Raw genomic sequence first — 14,490 nt, 5'->3', positions numbered from 1 at the left:
TCACACTCGCGTTCCCGTGCACATCAGCGGGCACACGTGGGGGGGGCGGTGTGTGTGCATAATAGTGTGTGTATAGACGTGTCCGTGTTTTCTCTTACGAATTCTGGGGCTGAGAGAATCACTCCTTAAACTGTGGCTCTTTTGAGGCTCTTTGCTGTAAGTTTTAGAAATCGCCCTGTAGGAGGGAGTTGGACACCCCATGGTCCCTCGTACTGGAAATTCTTATCCAGAATATTTAGCATAGCTGACCAGAGCGGCGATCAGACCTGTGGGGTGACATGGGCAGCAGTGATTTGTGTCCTCTCTGTCTGGTGGGAGCCCATCCCCACCTGTCCCAGGAGCCCGCATGACTCCATCAGCCATGAACAGGAGGGGCAGCATCTGCCCCTCCCCCGAGGCCGAAGGGAGTTTATGAGCCAAAGTGCACGGCACCTTTCCTCTGTGTCACTTGAACCTGGACTTTAATAACCTTCTAGAGGTTGAAGCAACGGGATTTTTATAACAAGCCTTGAGCGGTGTGCTATAGGACCCCGGCTTCTCCTTTTTCCACGGTTAGGACACTCCCAGCATCGCCCTTGGTAGTGAGTCATTCTAAATCAGATACATTTGTCCGTTGAAATTTTTCTTAAAAAACAAACAAACAAAAACAGCTGCAAAGTAAATCAGATAGCAAGAACCCTACTCCGTGAGGGGAGGAAATCAGATCATTCTTCCGAGTTCTGCCATGGCTGCTGTACTTTTTAAGAAAGAGAATGGTGTTTCTCTAGGCCTCAGTATCTGATAAAGAATGGAATGCTTTTTTTTACCCCCAAGCTGTAACTATTTATTACCTCTGGAAAATACGCATTTGGAAAAAGAAATGTGGGTGTGATTAAGAGTGACCCTTGCTTTATCGCAAATGCTGCTCCCTCCCTTTGACACTGCCTCTTCTTTGAAAGCACCTACCTCTTATAATATGTTCTTTTTGCCATAAAATGTTGGGAAAAATGTTTCTGGCTGATGCCTGGCCCATGGTAGGAATTCAGGAAGTGTTTGTTGTGTGAGTTCCCTGGGAAAGTATTTTTGAAAAACCCCATTTGCCTCTGCTAATTGTGAAGGCTGACTGCTGTGTGAGCCCTGCCAGGCCTGACGGGCCGGGCTGCAGGCAGGCACCAGATCTCAGTCTTCACAGTTTCAAGCATCGTCTTTTCCGAGGAGCCTTAGCCTGTCAATTCAGAAGAAAGAGGGAAGTTCTCTGAGATCAAGAAGGCTTTTGCTTTCTTTTGTTTTTCTTCTCGGAAAGTGCCCGGCACATGGAGAATCAGACTCCGGGTAAGATGATGTTGGGCTCCTGGGAGCCGGGTCCTGCCCCCCGAGGCCACCCGTCCAGGCCCACCTCCCTCCCCCTGGTCTCTGCATCAGGGCGGCTCCTGAATGAAGCATTCTTCTCCTGCCAGAAATAGTTTTAAGATGGTAACGTGGTGCCTAGGTGGCGAAGGGTTGTTTTTATTTTTATTTTATTTTGTTTTTTAAGTGAAAGCACGCAGAGTCTAGACAGCTGAGGCAACCGGCCGTAACATACAGTATGACATTGTTCCTGTCCTTTGAGGGAAGAAAGGACTCTGCAAATTCCAACAGAAGGGAAGAATCAGACTTCTGTTTCAGAAGAAAATTTATCTTTACATTTAGCGGTTTGAGGCTCTTTCTAGAATATTCAGCCAACCCGCTATCCTGAGCGCTTGCTTCACTGCACACTCTTGTTCCCAAGGGCATAAGGGCCTCCGGATAGAGAAAGAGAAGGAGTCGGGGAGATTGAGAGAGAGAGAGGGCCAGCCTCTTTATCTGGCCATCCCGTGTGTGTCTGTGTGTAATGTAAGTGGTATGTTTACCTCTTTCCTCTTGGGAAGAAGGGAAGGGCCACCCTGGTGTGATGAAGGTCAGGGAACAGTGCTCACAGAGCATCAAGGACGGCCATCCTCGAGGAGGTTGTGGCCACGTCTGCCATTTCTACAGTAATGTCCCACAGAGTCAGAGGACCTGGGTGTTGGTGGTCACATCCCAGGGCAGAAATGAAGAGCAGTGACCTCTCCGTTCTCTCCTGCCCTTCTGCCCCGATCTGGCCTTCCACTCCTGGGATAGGTCACGACTCAGGAATCCATGGGCCACCCTCCCCGCAGAGCCCACCTGCTGCCCCAGCCTGTGCTTGGACACGAGCGTGTCTCCCACTGGGCCCCAAGTGACCATCCAGGCCCCTGTTGCTGTTCCTCCTCCTGTCTGCCCTGTCCGATGCTACCTCCGCCCCAAGTCACACTCAGCCCAAAAGGGGCAAAAAGGCCAACAGCTATTAAATATCTCCTTTGACCCTTAGGATGTTTCTAGCCAGCAGTTCCATTGTGTCTTTAAAAAAATTCCAGGCTCCCATGAAACACTTTCTGACATCCCTGACTCTACTCCATGCTGGACAGACAGCAGCAACGGCAGAGTCTCTCCGAGCAATAAGATCTTGTCCTGTGCTCCTGAGTTTTCCTAGGTGCGGGGAGGTCACCGTGCAGACATTTGGCAGTTTTGTGTGGTTGGTCTTTCCTTGAAAGAACTCGCACAACCCAAAAATACACTTCAGTCCTGAAGGCTTTGAATATTAAGAATCATCTGTAGGCCAGACCATATATTTAGAGATGTTCCAGAATTAACTATGGATTAACCACATTAATTTCATTGAACCAGACCCCGTGCAGGGGTCATTTTCGACTTCTAAATACAGAGGTAAGCATAACGGATAAAGATTATCAGGTACTTACTATGGGCCAGACACTGTTTTCAGCACTTTCTGGGTACTCATGCATTCAGAACGCCCACCAAGGGTGTGGAGTTTGGGCATGATTCTTCCCCCAGCTTTCCATCGAAGAAACTGAGGCACAAAGGAGTCTAGGAGTAGCCTGGGGCTGAGTGGCAGTGGGGCTGAGCTCCTGCCCCAGGCTGCCTGTCCCCAGAGCCTACCTCGCCTCCCCTGGGAAGGGAACATCATGGGAACTCAGGCAGGACCCAACCAAGTGGAGTGACCTGCCCACTGTCCAAGAGACACCTTCCCTCTCTTCCCTCTGCGTCCCCAGCAGGCTGAGCACACTGGTCCTGAGGACAGGAAATCACTGTGACTCTGGCTGCTTGGAGGTTCCTCCAGCCCTGACCAGCTGCCAGCACCCCAGAGGCCAGACCCAGGTATCTGGTCTACAACAGCTTAGCTAGCTAGGCTGGTGGGTAAGGCCACACAGCATCTGTGTCCCCATGGGGAGTACCTGTGTGGCCAGGACCCACAACAGCCCCACTGCACACAGCCTGGTTTAGGATCGTTTTAAAAAGCTAAAAGCCAGGGGTGCCTGGGTGGCTCGGCGGGTTAAACCTCTGCCTTCAGCTCAGGTCCTGATCTCGGGGTTCTGAGATCGAGCCCCACATTGGGCTCTCTGCTCGGCGGGGAGCCTCCTTCCCCCTCTCTCTCTGCCTGCCTCTCTGCTTGCTTGTGATCTCTCTCTCTCTGTCAAATAAATAAAAAATATTTAAAAAAAATAAAGCTATTAAAAAAGCTAAAAGCGAGGGCACCTGGGTGGCTCAGAGGGTTAAGCCTCTGCCTTCGGCTCAGGTCACGATCTCAGGGTCCTGGGATCGAGCCTCACATTGGGCTCTCTGCTCAGCTGGGAGCCTGCTTCCCCCCTCTCTCTCTGCCTGCCTCTCTGCCTACTTGTGATCTCTCTCTCTCTCACTCACTCTGTGTTAAATAAATAAATAAAATCTTAAAAAAAAAAAAAAGCTAAATCCCCTCTCACCTTTGGGTTCTGTCTGAACTGGGCGGGTTTCGCCCACACCCCTAGAGACCACAGGAGGGAGGCCATTGCTTCTAGCTTCTTCCTCTGTCATTCTTACGCAGGGCGTGGCTGGACGTCCTAAGAAAACTCGAGCTCTGCTGTCCTGCCCAGCAGGGGCAGGGGCAGGGGGTGACCATACCTGGTCTTGACATTTGTCCTGCCTCCTCTGGAGACACTGGAAAATCTTAGTAACCTACCTGTTTTCCTACAGCCCTTGCCCTGCCCAGCTTATTTTTTGCTGCAAGCCTTTTCCCCCCAAGTTATAAATGCAACTTACTTCAAAAATTCCCATTTGAATTTGACTGATCCAGCCAATTTTCATTAGGGCCAGTAGTGATGTTCTATGAAGTCACCACAGACACTGAATTTGCAAAGATAGAACCATCGCTGCTAGGGGACATCCAGGGTTAGGTTCCTGCCAGCCTCTGGTCACAGCATTTTCATCCACTGATCCATACGTAACTTTGCTTTATGCATGTTTCTGTTTAAAAGCATTTTATTTCATGTATGTTATGATTAACATTGCCCGTAAGGCCAATAGCGCTATAACTCAGGTCTGAACAAAGCTTATCCAGCAGACATGTTTTCTCCAGAAGGTGCAGCTCAGCCTTCCAGCACTTAGGAAACCAGAGGGCTCCTCAGTGGTCAGCGAAACTACCAACAAAAAAAAAAGGAAAAATGTGAAAAACATACCATTAAAAATAGATCATTGGAAGGACTCTTGTTCCCAGTATGAAAGCTGAAACCAAGAGGCAGAGTGTCCCCTTGTTTGGCCTCACCTGGGAGCGTGTCTATGGGGCAACTCACATAGTTTGCCCTTCTGCGCATTCCCATAAACGATTGCAAAAGCACCACAGTATTGATCTAGGTGAGCTTTCGAATACGGAATCGCGAATAATGAGAACTGACTGTGTATCGTATTGTCTTTTTCACTCCTCGTCAGATCGCATCTTAGGGCTGGAAGGGATGTTTAGAGTCAGCTCATTTAGCCCCTTGTTTTGCACTAAAGAAAAATAAATGCTCAAAAATAAATTGAAACCCTGTGTGTTAAAACACCTTACAACTTAATCACGGACAGCATGTCTAGATTAATGTACTGGGTTAGCCGCCTTTTCTTTTTAAATCTTATTTCCAGCCTATATGATGTGCTGTGGTTTCATGATCAAAAGGAATTTCATCTCAGGAAAACCCCAAATGTCAGCGAATATGAGTCAGAAGTCTATCTACCCTCAGACACTATGACCGTTCTGGCGAGAACCTTCATCCTAGAACATAGATCTAAGAAGTGACTCTGAAGCTTCTTACTGTCCCCGTTCAGATGACTCTGTCGTCCAACAGACCAAGCTGCTCTCGTACAGCTTAATTTGATAAGTCTGTCCCAATTAACCACTCTCCACGCTACTCACTACCCTTTAGGAGGTCTGCAAAAGGGTCTCCTGGTTGACCTCCTGGCTCTTTCCACTGTAATCCTCCTGAACTCTGCAGCAGCCTTATCTCCCCAACACAGATGCCAATTACAACAGGGGCAAAGGAGCCCCTTCCTTCCAATTCTGGTGGGTGTCCCACTCGGCGTGATCTCAGAATTGTCTAATGAGGACCTGGGCGGCTCTCATCCCTAGCCCTGCCGCCTGGGAAGGAGGCATTAGCCTGGAAAGGCTCAGTGCCAGAGCCCAGATCTGCCCCTGTAGCTGAGCTGGAGAGAAGTCTTCAAGCTGGGAGTGGCAGTATTGGCTTGTCCTGGGTTCCCCGGCAGGCAGGGCAAAAAGACAAATGTGACAATGGAGGGTAAGCTCAGCAAACACCAGATCGCCCTCCCTCCTTGCTTTCCCTGGCCACCTGTATTGTAAGTATCCCCCACTTCTGAAAGTTCACCTTATACCACTTGGCTTTTACAAAAAGCCTGAGGATCTTGAAGAAACTGGAAGAGGATTTCTGCTTTTACCCAAAAAAGCGACAGAAAGCAAAAATAGCGTTCAGCATGGGTTTTGCAGCAAGCTGCGTGTGATAAAGGCAGCGTGTGCCCTGAGAAGTGAGAGCCTCCCCAACCCCACCCCAACTCCATCCCTGGGAACTATACCCAGCATCTCAGCATCAAGCCACCAGAGCTTTGAACAGTGTCTGTGAGTGTCTGTGCTTTATCTCGATTTATTTTGTGCTTCCATTAGCCAGATGTGTCCTAAGGTATCAGAAAAGTCAAAGAGAGGTGACTTTTGGGGTCTGGGAATGCTCCCACGTTTTTTTTTCCCCCATGTAAATGAATAAATGAATGGTAATTGCTTCTTTGCTTTATGTCTTTGGTCTCAGCTGGAGGAAGGTTTCATAGGAATGATCTACTTTCAGAGAGCAGGGAAAACCCGTCCTTGAAAATGTTTATCTTTGGCTCTGGATTTCACTCCGATGCTCTGTGATTTGGTGAGGGCACTGACTGGAGTAGATTGGGATCTTGTTTCTACACATTTACAAGACACTAGATGCTGTTACACATTGGGGAGAGGCAGGAGGTGAAGGAGTTTTGGTTGGGAGTTACTAGAAGTCACTGTCAAGGCTGCCTGTCGTTGGGAACCTTCCACCCCCTCAGGAGAAGGGAGCTGTTTAAGAGATTTCAGGATGAAAGAGGAACATCTGGAGTATCAGTAATTAAGTCTGAAATGTGGTTCAACAGGAAGTGACAAGTCTGTCCTCAGAGACTGGTTCAAAGTAGGGCAGTCTCCATAGTTTAAATATCACTGGGTCTGGAGGTGGGTCTTGTGGGATTTTTTAACCCCTTGGGTTCCTCTACGGTCCTAGGAGGATGGCCTTGGGTACACAGACAACAATTACAGAATTTAATCACCGTGCGACATTTTTAGTTACAAAGATAATCCCTGCACGTTGTTTAAACTAAAAAATATACCAGCTTTGTGGGTCAACTTGCATTTTCTGTGTTATCTTTTTTTTTTTTTTTTAAAGATTTTATTTATTTGACAGAGAGAGAGACACAGCGATAGAGAGAACACAAGCAGGGGCAGTGGGAGAGGGAGAAGCAGGCTTCCCGCTGAGCAGGGAGCCTGATGTGGGGCTCCATCCCAGGACCCTGGGATCATGACCTGAGTGGAAGGCAGACGCTTAACAACTGAGCTGCTGAGGCGCCCAAAGATACAGTTATCTTTGAAATAACTGTAGGGTGGAGAGAAGCTTCCCTTTTCTTACCCATCCCCCACCCCATTGATGGTTTCACCTTCTGCCTAAGAGTTAATCCTTACAAAGTGATGACTTGATATTTGGCTTCCCTTCTTTTTTCTTCTTTCTTCTCCTTCCTCTTCTTCCTCCTCTCCCTCTTCCTCTCCTTCTTCTCCTCCTTCTTCTTTTTTCAATGACATTATGTTAGTCACCATACGATACATCCTCGATTTTGGGACTTTCCCCCTTCTCCTTGGGGCTTCTATCTGAAATACAGAAAACTTTCAGCTCGAATATCCTGACACATTTTCAAGTCTCCCCCCATCCCTCACCTATTTCTTTTCTTTTTTTTTTTTTTTTCTCACCTATTTCTTTTTAAAGGAAATGTAAAAGCTCCTGACTTGGAATGTTAGGTTATTTGCTCCAGCGGGAGCAGAAATAAAATGTGGGGAAGGCTAACTGCTCGTAAGGAGGGGAACAACTCACTGTCCTTGGGTGGCTGTCCTGGGCTCCCCTCCCTCCCCTAGAACTTGCACAAATGAGGGGGATCTGGTGGCCTGTAACCGAGATTTCCTACGAACTAATTGTTATAATTAGACTTTTTCCCTGGAGGAAGGGACTCCTAGCCTCCCCCACCCACCCCACCGCCCCAGCTGGGGGTAATGGCTTAGTTTTGAAAATCAAACCATGCTGGGCTTTAACACCCAAAGGGACCCATGGGCCCCTCACACCCAGCCAGCTGCAACCTGGGCAGCTGCGAGGCAGACTCTGTGTATTAGACCAACCAAGCTTTCTGACCTCAGGGGTGGCCTAGAAGCTAGAGTCCCTCAGGAAGAATAAGAGTGGCAAATGCAAGAAGCTTTTAATAATGTCACAGAGTATTTAATACTCCTTCAGATGCTTTTTTTTTTTCCCTCTCGATGTCAGCAGGGTGGCCAAGCCACAGGGAGAGGGCCAGGTGAGGGTGGGGTGGGGTTGCAGAATCTCGTACCTGGTTCCCATTCTCTGGAATCCTCTGCCTTATCCTTAGGATTAAGGATTCCTTCGTGGGATTTCAACTCTATTTCTAGGTCCATTTCAGGTCTATTTCTAGGTAGGAGTGATTGTTCCTCCCCATTGGCCAAAGGTATGAGAGGGATGGGGCAGGTTTTTAGAACTTGGTGATAGTTTTTGTTTCTACTTTCACTTGATCTTCCTCTTGGGCCCTGGAGAGGTTCTGCATCTGCCACAGTGGGGGACCCGCTGACCTGTAAGCACAGACAGGAAAATTTGGGAGAAGGTGGTGAAAGAAGTCAGCATCTCGAAATCAATTTATGATGCAGGCAAATCGTGTTTTCAAATATCTACAGAGTCTCCGAGGGAATTACATCACTGTTTATAGCTGTTTTGATTGTTTTTTATGACTCAGGCCCGGGAGAGCCAAGCGATGTAATTCCTGAGAGATGCTGAGCCCACACTTCAAGCCTCCCTTCCTGAGCAGAAAGTCGGGGCGAAATGAGCAAAGCGCTCCCCGTGATAAACCAAGTGCTGGCTGAGCAGTGGGGAATTATTAATGTGCTGCTGGGTGGCGGGAGATCTTTCTCCAGTTTACTAGTGGTGAGGGCGAGCCCCGATGGCCCAGACTAGACGGGAGTGCCCAGCCTGGATGCAGGTGCAGGCTTTGTATCTACCTCCTCTGGGGAGTGTTAGAAAATTCTGGTGGAACTAACTTGGGAACAATTGGGACTCGATGCTTATCCTCAGATTTCATCCCATATGGTAAAAACTGCCTTGACTTTATTAAGAGAATTGTCGTCCGTTCCCATCAGAGGACAGGAGAGGGATGGGACAACACTATCCATGCATGACTGGGGAGTGGAGTCCCCAGGACTCCCAGGTAGGGAGTGGACCAGCTCCTGTCCTTCTGCTGTGACTCTGGTCCAGCCATTACAGCCTTGGCTTGTGCATTCAGCACAAGAGCCCAGCTCTGACCCCGGGTACCTTGTTGATCTCCTCTTCCTCGGTATCTTGAACACAAGTATGGACCCACACCAGCACCCTTGAGGGACGCTGTGGCACAAAGGTGGAGGCAGTGAGCTTGAGCCTCGTATCCCAGCTCTGCTTCTCAGTAGCTATGTGTGACCACTTTCTGGATGTAATGGATTAATCCGTGTAAATTCTCAGATGAGTGCCCCGTCTGGTGCCCGGTATGCCGTCTGCTCAGGGAATGTTTGCTGTTATCATTCGGCATCGTGACTTGTATTATCAAGGCTGGTCTTTGAAACAAAGCCGTAGGGTTTGAAAGCCTTGCTGACCCCCAGCAGTTGAGGCAATGAGCTGATCATAGGCTACTAAGAAGCCAGCTCCTGGGCACTGAGGAGGCTGATCACTGGGTGTGTTAGCTGAGTTTGTATGTGAAGCCATTCTTTAAATCTCTAAGCAAGTTCCAGAAGAGTGAACATCTTCTGGCTGGCAGGATAGCTCCAGTGGAAGCATCAAGAGGGGTTGGAGCTGTCCCTGGGGGTCCCTGGGAGGGCCTCAACGCACTGCCCTCCTGCTGAGACTCGGAGCCTCTGGTTTTGGAGTCCTGAGCCCCTCCCTCATCTCCCAGGAGCATCCCCGTGGTGCAGACTCTGCGGACCACCACCCTGACCACTGCCTGTGCCGACCACTCAGACCAGCGCGTGAGCTACCTGGAGCACGTGGTGGCTCGCATCTCTATTTCCCACCCACGCCGGGGAGACCTCCAGATCCACCTCATTTCTCCCTCGGGAACCAAGTCTCAACTCTTGGCCAAGAGGTAAGGCCAGGCTGGCCTAGCGGGCCTGGGGCAGGGGTGCTGGGGCTTATCAGGAGGGCTCATCCAGCCGGAGGTCACAGCATCCCTGCAGGGCACCTGGGCGGGTTGGTACTGCCCACAGCTTCCTCTTGGAGACGTTCGCATGCGCCGCCTACTAACCGGAAACCTGGCCTTTAGAACCGTCCTGGGGAACTTTCGTTTCCAGGCTGGGGTGACGAGGGTTTGTGACTGCTTCGTTTAACGGAGAGATTTATAGAATTCTGGCTACGACTTAATTGCCCTTTGAAGTGCGCTGGAGGTCATTGTTCTCCTATTCATTCGCATTTGAAGTGAGCACGTGTATCAGAGGAGGACTGCCTTCCTCCCAAAGCTCCCGCGTGGCCGTCCGGTTGTACGTAGCGCTGTTGAACTCGTGTGGGCAGGAGGCTCTGCCCTGTGGGCGATGCGGCTCGCATGGGGCGCCCGGAGGCTGCTCGGGGCAGGATTCTCATGCATGCGCCTGAGAGGATCCCTGTTTAGCTGAAGGCCCCAGAAACAGACTCCGAATTCTGGAGTTTCTCATCATGGAAAGCCATGGAGCCATTTCTTCCACAAGGTCAGAAAAGGACAAGTGCTTTGATGCATCTGTGTTGCTGGCAGGTGAATGGCCTGAAGGGATTTGTGGGAGCTTGGGGGAGGGGGAGAGGGATTGGGGCTTCTTTGGGGCTCCCTTGGTTAAGAGGCAGAGGGAAGAGAAAGGTTTCAGGACAAGCCAGCATTTCTCTTGAAAAACAGCTGACAACCAAACTGTGTCCCCCCCATGCCTATCCCCATCTGCTGGGCTGTAACCCTACTCCCCGCTTGCCCACAGTGGGTCCACTTGCCTCACTTGGTTTACTTGCCTCGGGCAGCAGCCAGAGTTGGGCTATAGTGTTCAGAAATGAGGATTGCGTGAAGGGCTCCGTTCAGGACCGGGCGGGAGTTGCCCTTTCTCTTACCCCTGTCTACCCCATCCCTGCGTGGTTGATGACCGAGAGATTGGCCTGCTGCAGGGACAGGCAGATGCTGGCCTTTGTCTGAAGGAGAGCGGGTGGCCGGCATTTGCAGTCGGTGCCCTGGAAGCAGCCCTGGGACCAGATTCTGGCTTCATGGGTTTGCAGGGCTCGGCCATCCGGCTCAGGCCCTCCCTACCAGGTGAGGTGCCAGCCTCGTAGCACAAGAGCCACAGGGGGCATCTGTCTTCCAAGGCCAGAGTCACCCTCTGCCTTGGCCCGGAGGTGACAAGGCTGCGAGCGGTCTGAGGGTACCAGCTGGCTTGCCATGCTGTTAAGCTCTTTTAGAGCCAGAGTTGCAGTTGTTGTTCCTGGAACTTTGAGAGATTCCATCTAAAAGTCCGGACTTCTAGCATTCCTTGCAAGATCGGAAGTCCTCTGTGGTGGGCGCTTGTTCCCCATGCGGACTCCAGACTGGAGCTGGGCAGATGGGCAGATGGGCAGGTCGGCTTCAGTCACCCTAGGCCACATATAGGCTCCCGCTTTTCTGGCTTCCCGCGAGGTCCCCTCCCTGGAGCCCCGTTTGCTGCAGGCTGGACACACCAGGAGGCCTCCGAGGGGGTGAGCCCTGAATTCGAGACAGGAGCCAGGTACGAGCACCAGAGGGTGACCTGGGTGGACCGAGAGCCACCATGAGGCTTGGAGGTTGGGGTGACCAGTCATAGGCCAGCAGGGCAGCTGTGACTTGCAAGGACCAACACCCAGATGGGCTTTGGAGCCAAGAGACTCCAAGGAGCTGCTGCTCCCGCTCCTTCACTTCCCGGCGGGGCGCCCAGGAGCCAGCCACTTCTTTTCTCTTTACTCCTCACCTCCGGAAATGACACTTGACTCCTGTCGCAGTCAGGATGGCTGCAGGAACTGGATATGATGATGCAGGTGAAAACGCCTGGCCCGGGTGGCCGGGTTCCCATCCTGTCCCTCCTGCATCCGTCTACCTGAGCTGGAAGAATGTTCCGGCACCCCAGCATCTCCCCACTGGCTTCCCTGCTCTCTGTTTTTCCCTTCCCTTCTAAGCCCCATCCTGCTCAGGCCCAGCGTGAGCCCCTGAGATGAAAGAGAGCAGGTCCTGACAAGTTCGTTGGGTTCACGACAACCCGGTTGCTGTTCCTGTGCCATCGAGCCCTTGAAACCTGCCTTGCAACCACTTGGCGATCCTCTCCATCTTGGGAATGTGTTTTTTTTTTCCACGGCACAGATGTTGTGATTCTATCAAGAGTGCGTGTCTGGGGATCGGTTACTTTCTCCTTTCTTTCACATCGTACTCCGTTGAGCAGCTTTTTCAGATCACCAGATTCTTTTTTTTTTTTTTTGAGAGAGAGAGTTAAGTGAACTTTCATTAAGTCTTTCAGCCTTTAAAGGACCGTTTATCTTTGTCCTGTCCCGAGTGCGTTCCGTTCGGCTTGGCATCATGTGCAAAAAATCAGCCTTGACCTTTGCAGTTCCTTACCAGAAAGGACAGGATGTGCCCCCTCCCCCTCCCTGTCCTCCACACAGGGAATGTTCTCGCGATAAGCATGTTTATGCATTCGCTGGATGTTCAGAGAACACCCAAATCAGGAATCCAATCTTACATCACACAAAATGTGCATTTGAACTTCGGATGGGCAATAAGGAGCTCTCGGGTTAAGACCCTGTCCCAAAAGAGAGATGACAAAGTTAGAATAGGTAGGAATAGGGAGGGAGAAGGACCCGAGACTGTTCGGGGGATATTAGAAGAAAGAGGGAGCCCATGAGTTACTTCCTGTTTCCTGCTCAAGTCAAACGAGAGAAAAATGGAACTGGGCTGAAATCACAGTCTGGAAAGACCATGGACTTTGGAGGCTCCTCAGAACCTGGGAGGGGGAGGCAGGCGGAGGGGAGGGAGCTCCTGCGCCTCCCCACACTGCGCGCAGGGGTGCCTCCCACACACACTGGAAAGCAGCCAGTCCCATTAGGTCATCTCCCCCAGTGCACCTGTTGAAACACCCTTAAGCCCTGGAGAGTTGCACATTTTCCCCTCTTCGTACCTTCTGGAGAAGAGCATGCAAGAGCTGGCCCCTGGACCGGTGTGAAGGTTCCACTCATTCCACAGGCTGGCATCTTAGAAAGGCTTCCTTTGTGATGCCCCTGGGGCAGGTGGTCTAGCCTCGGTCTTTGTGTACTCAGGCCTTGGTAGATGGGCTCTGGAGGATCACTGCTGGCATTTGGGGTGGGGAGGTTGGAGGCCCTTCTTTGGTAACCTCGGAAACACTTCTTGTTGCTGGAAAGAACAAGGACAGGGGTCAGAATGCCTTTGAGTGAGTCCCATCTCAGCGGGTTACTGGCTGTTGGACCTGCCACTCATCTCGACACGTGGGATCCCTCTGTTTATAAATGGGAATGGATGGCAGGAGGGAGACCATCGCTGGCTGAGTCCCTGTTGGGCCCCCTGTGAGTCCTGCCAGCCTGCCTCCCTCTCAGAATATTTGGGGGGCCCAGTAGGATGATGAAGGTGAAGCCGCTGGCCAGGGTGGGGTCATCAGTCAAGGGTTTGAAAGCATCCCCAGCTTCTTGCCTCCATCCCAGCTGAGAGCCAGGTGTCTTTTCCTTCCATTCTTAAAGCTGCTGCCCTTGAGATGCTGTTCAGCAGGATTGTACCCGTCACCTAAGGACTAATTCCAAGCCAGAAGACAGCCCCTCTCGGCCCAGCCCCCTACCCACCACTCCTTTCCCGACCCTTTTGTGTTCTCACCCCAAGTCTCCAATTGCAGATTGCTGGATCATTCCAATGAAGGGTTCACCAACTGGGAATTCATGACCGTGCACTGCTGGGGAGAGAAGGCCGAGGGGGAATGGACCTTGGAAATCCAAGACATGCCGTCCCAGGTCCGCAACCCGGAGAAGCAAGGTCAGTGGCTCTCGGGAATTTCACACACCACTTTGTATCTCAGCCCTTTTGTTAACTCCAGACTTTTATTTAACTGTAGCGACTCTGGTAATTTCTTTTATGGAGGTACAATTCACCACGGAAATGGTTTTTAAAGCGTGTAACTAAATGGTCTTCAGAACATGCACAGTGTTGGGCAATAGTCACCACTTACCTAAATCCAGAACTTTGTCATCACTCCAAAGAGGTGCCCCATACCCATGAATCAGACACTCCCCATTCTCCCAGCCCCCAGCAGCCCCTAGTCAACTCTCTGTCTCTATTGATTTGCCTCTTCTGGACATTTCACGTTAACGGAATCACACAATATGTTGCCTTTCGCCACTGGATCTTCCAGTTATCATAATGGTTTCAAGACTCATCTGTATTATAGTGTGTATCCATACTTCATTCCCTTCCCCAACTAAATGCGATTTAGGTGTATGCATATGATTTTATATATAATATTTGGTTTATCATTTGATGAGTTGATGGACAGTTGGGTTGTTTCTACTTAACGGCTGTTGTGAATCATGCTGCCTTGAACATCCTCATGTAAGTTTTTATGTGGGCGTACATGTTCAGTTCCCTTGGTTGTGTACTTAGGAAATGGCTGGGTTGTATATCAGTGTTATGTTGGACTGGTTGAAGGATCGTTAAACTGTTCTCCACGGTGGCTGTAGCATTTTGCCTTCCTACCAGCACGATATGCAGATCTTAGTTTCTCTCCATCGTCATCAACATTTGTTTTATTGTTTTCATTTTCTTCTCATTATAACCATCCTAGTGGGTGTGAAGTAT

The 14,490-nt window shown here is 50.5% G+C and overlaps 1 protein-coding gene across 2 annotated transcripts in view; it reads left to right on the top strand.

Annotated features, from left to right (window-relative positions):
* Positions 1-14,490, top strand: part of PCSK6 (proprotein convertase subtilisin/kexin type 6) — a 181,846-nt gene that overhangs the window by 112,617 nt on the left and 54,739 nt on the right. For both annotated transcript variants that reach the window (XM_046008470.1, XM_046008469.1), the window contains exons 12-13: positions 9,586-9,774; positions 13,535-13,671. In XM_046008470.1, the coding sequence (XP_045864426.1) occupies positions 9,586-9,774; positions 13,535-13,671 (326 nt within the window). The remainder of the gene's footprint in view (positions 1-9,585; positions 9,775-13,534; positions 13,672-14,490) is intronic.

The sequence above is a fragment of the Meles meles genome, chromosome 6 (assembly GCF_922984935.1).
Source record: "Meles meles chromosome 6, mMelMel3.1 paternal haplotype, whole genome shotgun sequence".
Lineage (NCBI taxonomy): Eukaryota > Metazoa > Chordata > Mammalia > Carnivora > Mustelidae > Meles > Meles meles.
This window is presented reverse-complemented; position numbering and strand designations above follow the sequence as displayed.